General features: G+C 44.5%; 1 protein-coding gene across 2 annotated transcripts in view; it reads left to right on the plus strand.

Annotated features, from left to right (window-relative positions):
- Positions 1-7,464, plus strand: part of EXOC6B (exocyst complex component 6B) — a 435,787-nt gene extending 428,323 nt beyond the window's left edge. For both annotated transcript variants that reach the window (XM_050943361.1, XM_050943362.1), the window contains one exon: positions 5,115-7,464. In XM_050943361.1, the coding sequence (XP_050799318.1) occupies positions 5,115-5,241 (127 nt within the window). In that variant the 3' untranslated portion in view covers positions 5,242-7,464. The remainder of the gene's footprint in view (positions 1-5,114) is intronic.
- The last annotated feature ends 2,956 nt before the right edge of the window (positions 7,465-10,420 follow it).

Genomic DNA, 10,420 nt, shown 5'->3' on the forward strand with positions numbered 1-10,420 from the left:
TATGGAATTTTCTGCAGCCTAATGTTGAAATGGACTTGGCCCATGAATTCAGCAATTTCTCCAGAACACTGATGCCTAACCACATGAGATTGAGTGAAAACACATAGTTATGACCAAACTCTGCCCTCAGTGCTGGTGTGAACCCTCAGGCATGATTGGGAGCCTAGAATACACATTTAAAATAAAAAATGTGGCCCTTAGAATTTATGGAAAGGTTTAAAAAAAGATGATTAGATTTTTCTAGCCAGATAGAGGTGAAATTACTTTGTATGCATGGGTTAATATGAGTCACGTAGTTTACACAAGCCCATGTGCTTCAATTTATGGATTCAAATCTATGTCCAGAGGAAAGAAATCCAGCCACATACAAGTGGTAGTGCAGGCGCCCAGTTTAAATAAGCTTTACTGCCCACAATGTTTTGAATACAGATAAAACTGCCAAAGGAATGCACAGATGTTTAAAAAAAAATCATTACAATGCTGCTTTGTCATTTTTCTAGGTAGAGATTGCCATGGCAAAGCAAAATAGCATCGTATTGCATCAGCAATAGATGCACGTCATCCAAAGGTCCCAGTATAATATTACACAGCTGCTGGAATCAGAGTTAATTACATTATACACCAGACATCTAAGACTCCAATCCTACAGTTGACATCAGTCAGAATCTGTGCAGGCTCACAGGTCTGTTGGCCCAGTACCGATGGCAGGATTAAAACCTGTATTATCATATCAAACAGTAATCAAAATATAAAAATTCAACCATCTCCAAAAGTGCATGTTTTCTTTCTATGGCATACCTCTTTATACTCCATGTCATCTAGTAAACTCAAGTAATATTCTTCCAGAGGGCTGCATTCTGCCATACTTTAGAACAATGCACTGTCGTTACTCTGTTCAGTCCCGGGCATGGATTATACATGGACACACCTTCAGTTTCTGTAGTTTTCTGAAATCTTTGGGGAAATAATCCCATCTGGTAACATCCAGCTTTTCAGAAAGTTTGGATCCAGCCCCAAATGTAAGAGCTTGAGCTTAGCTATCTTTGCCTCAGTCAGCGTTTTATCCATTTTACTCATTGTGGCCCTGATCCCGCAGTTGGAGCCATGCAAGGTGTCTGTCTGCAATCACTCTGAGCCCCCTTGGACACTTTGAAGAAGTATGGTGCTAATATAAGTGCTAATTATTATTTTAAATAAAACTTCAAAACGTTAAATCTGTAGCATTAAAAATATCGTCTCCTGTAGCACTTAGCAACACTAACATCATCTCCCATCGTGTACACACTCCCTGGTTAATGTCATGGTGCATCCGGCAATCATACACTTTCTTTTAAGATGTGCACTAAAGCATTTGTTTTGCTGAGTAAAATCGTCACAAGCTATATAGTTAAAAAGCACTCCCACTGTAAGCCCCTGTCTTCAGGCATTTACAACTTTAGCAAATAATTACCTTTGGAATAAAGGTAGTTAATAGTTCCAAGGTTTGTGGTGTTTTGAATGTTTCAGATTCCACTCTTTTTGTGAGATTGGAGCATGAGAACATAGTGGATTTTTTTATCTGTCAGAGGTGTTTCAAGAGGTTTGTTTTCTGATTGGATAACTCAAAAGCCTCTAATTTGGAAAACTGCAAATTTTTCCAGGGACTAATATCACTGTTTCCCCATTTGGGTGCTCAAAGCTAGACACCTCAATCCATGTTTAGACAGCTAAAAAGGAGCTTAGCACTTCTGAAAAGCAGATTCCTTTTTTGCCTAATTTTAGGGATCCAGGTCTGAAAATGTGTGCACCTTCCCCAAGGATAATTACCTCTGACAGGTCTGATTAAAAAACAACAGAAAAAAGTTACAAACAATGGTGTTATCAGAAAACAGTGGTGGCTTTTTGAGGCCAGCAGGCTGGATGTTAGTTAAGGTGTCTAGTCCCCTGCATATGTACCTAGAGCCTTAGATGGGATCGTACGCGGAGCGGCTACACTTCTATTTTTAGCGCACTAGCTCAGTCTGAACTAGCTTAGGTATGTCTCCTCACACTGGAAATTACACCTCCAGCTTGACACACAGAGTATCCTTACCTGCTTTGAATCCAGTACCTTGCCATCTCCAGCAGCTGTTGTAAATGGGCTCGGAGTGACACTTTTTGTCAACCTTGCTTGCCTACTTTAGCTGTCACTGGCCTCCAATGTTATACGCTCTGCCAATAACCATGTAGCCAAGCACAGTGCCCCCTACGTGTGCCTATACAAGCATGCATGAATCTGGACCTCCACAAGTTGGAAGAAATGTAGCTGCATCTCTTTCGCTTTCTGACCCACAATTATTTTCTCTCCTTCTCTTTGACACAGTTGGAGATCCCAGCATCTCAGGGCTTGTCTACATCAGAAAGTTGCAGCGCTGGTGAGGGAGTTACAGCGCTGCAACTTAGGAGGTGTACACATCTGCAGGGCACCACCAGCGCTGCAACTCCCTGTTTGCAGCGCTGGCCGTACTCCCGTTTTGTCTCGGGTGTAGAGGATCCAGCGCTGGTGATCCAGCGCTGGTAATCAAGTATAGTCACTTACCAGCGCTTTTCTTGACCTCCGTGGAATAAGCAGGTATCCCAGCATACCTGAGGAAGCCTCTGGTAATCAAGCTGGTCTCCTTCCCCGGCTTGCTCTCGCGTTCCCCGAACCCCGAGCAAGCAGGTCTCCTTCCCTGAGGTTTGCTGGGTGGTTCCGGGAAGGCGAGAGCAAACCGGGGAAGGAGACCAGCTTCGCCGCGGTTTGCTCTCGCGTTCCGCGAACCACCCTGCAAACCGCAGGGAAGGAGACCTGCTTGCTCGGGGGTTCGGCGAACGCGAGAGCAAACCGGGGGAAGGAGACCAGCTTCGCCGCGGTTTGCTCTCGCGTTCCGCGAACCACCCTGCAAACCGCAGGGAAGGAGACCTGCTTGTTCGGGGAACGCGAGAGCAAACCGCGGCGAAGCTGGTCTCCTTCCCCGGTTTGCTCTCGCGTTCGCCGAACCCCCGAGCAAGCAGGTCTCCTTCCCTGCGGTTTGCAGGGTGGTTCGCGGAACGCGAGAGCAAACCGCGGCGAAGCTGGTCTCCTTCCCCGGTTTGCTCTCGCCTTCCCCAAAACCCCTTGAAGCCGCCCAACAGCGCTGCAGTGTGGCCACATCTAACACCACTTGCAGCGCTGGTTGCTGTAAGTGTGGCCACTCTGCAGTGCTGGCCCTATACAGCTGTACTAATACAGCTGTAACAACCAGCGCTGCAAAATTTTAGATGTAGACATGGCCTCAGGGAAGATGCTGAGACAAATAAAAGTGATTTGTTTTCATATTTAGACTTTTAATAAAAATACAGACATCAAGAACATATCCCAAAATCAGAGAAGCCAATGCAGAAACTCCACCAGTGTGTAAAATTGCATAATCTTTTAACTCACAAATCAGGAACTTGGTGGGCTCACAGATGCTGTGAAACTCAGCCACATGTGATGTATATTTTAAGTTGTAAAAGTTAACGCCATACGCTTAATTCCAGATTTCTGAATTTCCTGACTCTTGTGCAGTTGCGTTGCAGTATTGCCATTTATCACGTAATAAGAGTTTACATGGACACAGCAAAATAGATCTAAGAAAAGGAAAGGGAACTGGATGATCATAGACTCTAGGACTGGAAGGGACCTCGAGAGGTCATCGAGTCCAGTCCCCTGCCCTCATGGCAGGACCAAATACTGTCTAGACCATCCCTGATAGACATTTATCTAACCTACTCTTAAATATCTCCAGAGATGGAGATTCCACAACCTCCCTAGGCAATTTATTCCAGTGTTTAACCACCCTGACAGTTAGGAACTTTTTCCTAATGTCCAACCTAAATCTCTCTTGCTGCAGTTTAAGCCCATTGCTTCTTGTTCTATCATTAGAGGCTAAGGTGAACAATTTTTCTCCCTCCTCCTGATGACACCCTTTTAGATACCTGAAAACTGCTATCATGTCCCCTCTCAGTCTTCTCTTCTCCAAACTAAATAAACCCAGTTCTTTCAGCCTTCCTTCATAGGTCATGTTCTCAAGACCTTTAATCATTCTTGTTGCTCTTCTCTGGACCCTCTCCAATTTCTCCACATCTTTCTTGAAATGCGGTGCCCAGAACTGGACTCAATACTCCAGTTGAGGCCTAACCAGCGCAGAATAGAATAACATAAACCTAGACAGTGGTTTGGCATTAAGGTGCCACATAAATTAACATACTGCCATGAGATGGGCTCTTTTTTGTGACTGCACAGTTTAAAGAACAAATCTGTAGACGTTTTTGTGCAGTGGAATGCCTGAGCATGGTATTGGGTGCTGGCTTTGTACATCCTTGTTTGCACCCAGAGCGTAGAAGCCAGAGATGGGAAAGACCTTCTAGATCATCTACTATCTCTCTGGCAGTATAAGAGTGTCACCTTACTGTGGATGTGTCAGATATTAAACTACTGTATGAACACAGCTGTCCTTGAAAGCCTAGGGCAATGATAGGTAACCTATGGCATACGTGCCAAAGGCGGTGCACGAGCTGATTTTCAGTGGCACTCTCACTGCCCGGGTCCTGGCCACCAGTCCGGGGGGCTCTGCATTTTAATTTAATTTTAAATGAAGCTTCTTAAACATTTAAAAAACCTTATTTACTTTACATACAATAATAGTTTAGTTATATATTTTAGACTTATAGAAAGAGACCTTTTAAAAATGTTAAACTGTATTACTGGCACGCAAAACCTTAGATCAGAGTAAATAAATGAAGACTTGGCACACCACTTCTGAAAGTATCAGAGGGGTAGCCATGTTAGTCTGGATCTGTAAAAGCAGCAAAGAGTCCTGTAGCATCTTATAGACTAACAAATGTATTGGAGCATGAGCTTTCGTGGGTGCATGCATCCAACGAAGTCGGCGTTCACCCACAACAGATCATGCTCCAATACATCTTTTGCTCTATAAGGTGCCAGGGGACCTTTTGCCACTGCAGAAAGGTTGCTGACTCCTGGCCTAGGGAAACGCAGACTTGCTGTTCTGTAGGAGGTTTTTCTGAGGTAGGGTACCTAGCAGTGATGTATGAGATGAAGTAATCTGACTGGTTGTTTCCACTCTGCACAGGATGAAAGATACCAGCCGTAAGAACAATGTCTTTGCGCAGTTCCGGAAGAATGAGAGGGACAAGCAGAAGCTGATAGACACTGTGGCTAAACAGCTCCGAAGTCTGATCAACAGCCACCATTTGTGAGGGTAGTCAGCTGCTTGGGATGGGATTTTGGGATTTCAGGACAGTGCTAATCTCTGCACTGCAGCCTCCATGCGCCTGCATTTGGGATTCCTGTTTAAAGAGAATATATGTATTTTTTTATTCACATGTATAGTATTCATGGAACCGACCCTTATGAAAAAATGTTGCTAGACGAATAATCAAATGGTGATATTGCGGCATTGTTTGTACTGCTGCAGTGAAGGGTGGGGTCATGGTTTCCCACTATAAGCTCCTATTTTCAGGGGTTTATAACTTGACCGTAAAGGCTGAAACTTGAGATAAAAGTTCATGCCCCAAGGATTTTTTGTAACCAAATTCAGAGAATCCATTTGACTTTTCTTTTGTTAAGTTATTCAAGTGCAGAAAAAAAATGTAGGGAGCATTGTGGTTTCCGATGCTTTTCCTCCACTCCTGTAGCTCGGCTCCACCTTTGCAAATGGAAAGAGTACGGCTTGTGAGCTTGTAATGCAGATGAGTGTGTTGGGTGTATTTAGGAAGGGAGGGCAAACAAATGCAAAACCATTCACTTTGTTTTGTTGATGTGCATGCTAACTTCATCCTTAGTCTGCAGACTCCTGGCAGGAGAAGGACACTAAACAGATCCATCAGGTCTGTAACTGGACCTGGATGCTGTAATCTGGAATAACTCTTTAGGAGCTGCTGTTGTCTTTTGCAAAGACACTACCTGAAAGAGCTTGAGAGCTACATCGTCATCAAATGGGATTGGAGAGAGCCACAGAATAATACTGCTCCAATAGCCTGACTTTGCGGTGCCAAGTTTGCACTGGGCTGTCGCTTCATTGTGATTCAGCATAGTCCTGTGATGCTAACTTTGCAGGGAAGAAAACCAACACTCTGCAAACAGCGTGAGGACACGGTGCCACAATCTTGCCTTTCTCTGCAACTGTGTTTGACGCTGTCTCCCGTCTTCCCCCTTTCCGAATGTTTGGAGGGACATCCCAGTGACTGTAGTTAGGTTGTGGGGAGCGCTGAGCAAACAGACTTCTGCAGAACGCAGGGTACTGCTGTTACTACCATAACTCTGGTGGAGATCTGAACAGACTTCTGGGCACTCCTGAGTCACATGGGACTCCAAGAGCACTCCGCTGAATATTCAGTCTCAAATATCCACTTGGTAAAAAGTGCCTAAGGGCAAAATTCTCCTCTCTTGTCTGTAGCAAGTATCTGTTCCATATTCCTCCCTCCTCCTCTGCATAAGACTCCCACTGAAGCCAATGGGAGTGCTTATGTACAGAATGTATGCTAGCAGAGAAATCCACTCTGCCTGATAGAGGAGACTTTGCCCTTACCTTGTATTTACCTACTAGACTGTAACTACTCTGGGGGGGGACACATCTTGTGGGTCCCTCTTTAATATCAAATCCCGATACAAAAATATTCTAGTGATAGAGAGTCCCTTTTCTGTAGGAGTAGGCATGCCAAGCTCCAGATTTGCCTAAAACTAATACCATTACAGGGAGCCATTAAGATCTTTCATGTATACATAACCACATCAGTATCGCTGCTTCAACACCTACCATAAACTTCGTACAGGGTTTGTCTGTTTTTTTACATTGGTTTAAATTAGTTCGGTTGTTTTTATTCTCACCACAATTATTTTTTGAAGAAGCCAATGCATCTTTTCTAGCCTTCAGAGAGAGATTTAGTGTTAACCTCTTTCTCCCTCAAGTCTTCATATCATGCAGGTGACGGAACTTGTTTAAATACGATGCACAATGCAAATTGTCTGTAATTTGCAAGGTGATGGCTGGCTCTCCAGGCCGCGTTCAGTCCCTCTTCCTTTCGACCACGCGTGCTGATTCTGCATTTTCTGACTACAGTGCTGGTGCCACTGTCCAATACGTATTTAAGCACAGGGTGGACCAGGAGGTTATTTTTTATTTGTCTTTCCTAGTGACGATTTTTTCCAATGTTCCTCAGCCATGCGTTTTTTATAAGGGTACGTGTTACTTGGCCTGAATGTCAATAGCCACGTTTGTAAGCAGCGAACTTCTGCTACTGGCTACATCCAAGTGATGGGATAAGTATGCGAGGTCTTTTTAATACTTGGGAGGGTTGTATATTGGCATTTCCCTTGTGTTTTCTTTTTGAATATAGCTTAAAAATGCCTCCAAAACACAGGTTCTGAAGGATGGTGAAAGCGACATGGGTGAATTGGAAATTGGCGTGGGTGGAAAGGGACCTGCAGCAGCAAGCTGAAGGGATCTGCAAGCCAAAGAACTGCTCTGCGAGCAAACGCTTTCCTCAACATGGGGGGCACAGATGTGAACTGGACTGGTTCCCCATTCAGACTCTATGCTAGCTCTAAAATGCTACATTTGGTCGTGCTCCAAACTGCCAGCAAGGAGTTCTGTGCTCTGCCCGTTCCTTTATATTTCAACATAGAAATTTGTACTGTGACCAACGAGATTGTGAAGGTGGAGCCGGCAAACCCAGCTTCTCCCGTGCCAAGAAGATGTTGTATGCAGACTCCTCAAGCCCCTGGGTTCACCTGACTTGATGAAAACAGTTGAGAGTCTGAGTGTCCTGAACCCACCCCACCTGCAAAGTCTTGTGAGTCATTGGTTGCAGCAGTTAGATGGACAGTGCTGTCTCCAGGGGAGAATCTGCAGCATCTCTGGTTTCAGGGTGCTGCTCAGTGCAAGAGGAGAATTCACAAGCTTCTGGGACAAGACAGCCTACAGTGAAAACTCCTCTTAGCTACTGAAAAAGGGAAAAAGCAGATCTGTTTTGAAAATCTAGTGTAAGGGCCAGAAGGCCTGGTTTCTTAGCAAACCCAGGAAGTGTCAGCAGACACCTCGCCAGTCACAGTTCCCAGTACTCTTGCAAAGCTCTGTCCCATCAGTATCAAACACAAGGGGACATAGATGTGATTTACTCCTCCCACAAATGGAAAAGGCAGGTTCTTGCCTTCTGTGGTGCTTCTGTCACATTCTGCAGGGCTGTGAAGAGGGATTCTACTTGGACGCAGGAGGGGGGCACATGACTGAGACGCAAACATGCATCAGATACGAGAGAAACTTCCCACATTAAAATAAACATAGAAGTTTAAAAAAAAAAATCAAAACCCCATGGCAGCCCCGTGCTGAAAAAAATCGGAGAGATTTGAGTCCACAAGGCACTTAAGGGCCATAAATAGTAACGAGCACTTTAAAATCCTTCGGACTCATGCTGCTGCAGCTGCTGGCAACAGTATAAATGAGCATCAGCAAGCATGACAAATAAGCTCTGGCATTTCCAGTTTTATATTAGGAGGAGGAGAGACTGTCAAACACAATTTTTAGTCGTGTTTGTCAGCCACTGACTTTGCTGCTGGGCAAGGTGTAGATTTTGCTGGTGGTGATTATTTTTTCTCCACTCCTTGTTTGATGATGGGAAGCGGGGTGGAAGGGGGGGAACGAGAGAGTGGGAAACACCCCCAAATGTGTAGCTCAGGCTGATAGCTAGGGGAGGGGTTACCATGCTGGAGTAGGTGTTAGCAGAGAAAAGCCGCCAGCTGTTAAACTCATACTTCAGGCTTTAAAATTCAGAATTATTCCAAGGTGTAGGCTCCATTTTCCACTGAAAGATTCCACTTGGTGCCTAATTAATATAAAAAACAAAGTAAACAGAATCCCTGAGCCAAACCTTTCAGCCGTGACCCCAGCCAGCACCGAACCTTCCGTGACCTGAAGCTGAGCTCTGTCCTGTCTCCACCAAGCTTAATTTAAAGAGGAGTACAGTGGCCTGCACAGAGTTTAAAAAGCTAGGAAATGAATGCTGCTTGGACAGGCCATGCAAAATGCCTGGACCAGGATCATGTAAACTGGCTCTGGCGTTGAGGAGTTTCTGCTGGGAAAGCAGCCCCCGCCAAGTTGGAGATTCAGAGAGTCTCTGATTTCGGGAGGTCAAACTCCTAACCACAAGTCACTTAACGGGGATGAAAAATTGAATTTTGGTGCTCTGTTCCTAATTAACTTTTTGTTCCAAGAGATGCAGTCCCATCCCTTCAAAATAAAATTAATCTTTTAAACAGATTGCTTAAAAAGCTTTGGAAGACATTTAAAATCCCCTCTAACTCTCTTACTAATGATTTGTATCCTCTGATACGAATGGTAGAGCTTACGAGGGAACGATTATTATAAATGCACAAGACGGGGGCAGGAGCAGAACCCACCACTTTAACGATAGACCCGTGCCTCCCAAATCAAACAATACTGCTATTAATATACCCATGTACATATATGAACAGCCCTTCGGTTTTTTAAGTCATGTTAGAGAAGACGGGGTTATTTTTCCCCCCTGCAAAGATGTCTAAGCACCAGTTGAAGACTGTTCCGCTTCCTGAGACGTACCCAGGTATCTTCTTTGTAAACTTAGGTGACATGCTTCTGACAGCCTATGCATTGGGAATATGTTTTGTATTTAATGCACTACCTTACAGACACATTGTACCAGTGCGTAGGGAGGTGGGTGGGTGGGTGTTCATTCTCTAGTGCTGGAGTTCAAGTCACAAAAGCTCTTAGCAGTTTTGCACTTTGTTTTAAATCTGACCCCAGTCCTGTTCTCCAGTGGGAAAGCTGTCCATTGCATTGTTCAGTGTTTGCTAAAAGCTAGGCTGTCTGTGCACATACAAAAATGACTGCATTAACAACTGTCAGATCTGATATATGGGACATTTTTGTCCAGTTCTAAAAGTATGGGACACTGAGTCACATTCAAAGCTGATGCTTAAATGGAGGCATTACAAGTACAGCCAAAGATTCCATGGATGGATGGATGTGTGGGTGGGAGGGGATGGTACCCCATCCAAAATCTGCTAGCATGGATCAATAATCTTGGCCTTCAAAGACTTCTGTTCCCTTTCCGATGGTTCAGTTGGAATGAGTTGTCGTCAACAAATCAGAATTTAATTTCCAACCCCAAGGCAAAGCCGTTCTGAGTGTAACATCGTTTATCTCAGCACCAGACTTAAATGAGGGGAAAATGGGCAAGCAATGGTGTTTTGGGAATGGGAGTTATTTTCAGCTCCCAAAACTCTGCTGATTAAAGGGGGCAGAGGGGCAACTCCTTTTCTCAAGCAGCGACCAATTCTGCCACATTTATCTTCACTTTGCCATTACTGTATCTCTAGATCGTTTCTTTCCTAGCTTTGCAA

This window comes from Gopherus flavomarginatus, chromosome 3 (genome assembly GCF_025201925.1).
Source record: "Gopherus flavomarginatus isolate rGopFla2 chromosome 3, rGopFla2.mat.asm, whole genome shotgun sequence".
Taxonomy (NCBI): domain Eukaryota; kingdom Metazoa; phylum Chordata; order Testudines; family Testudinidae; genus Gopherus; species Gopherus flavomarginatus.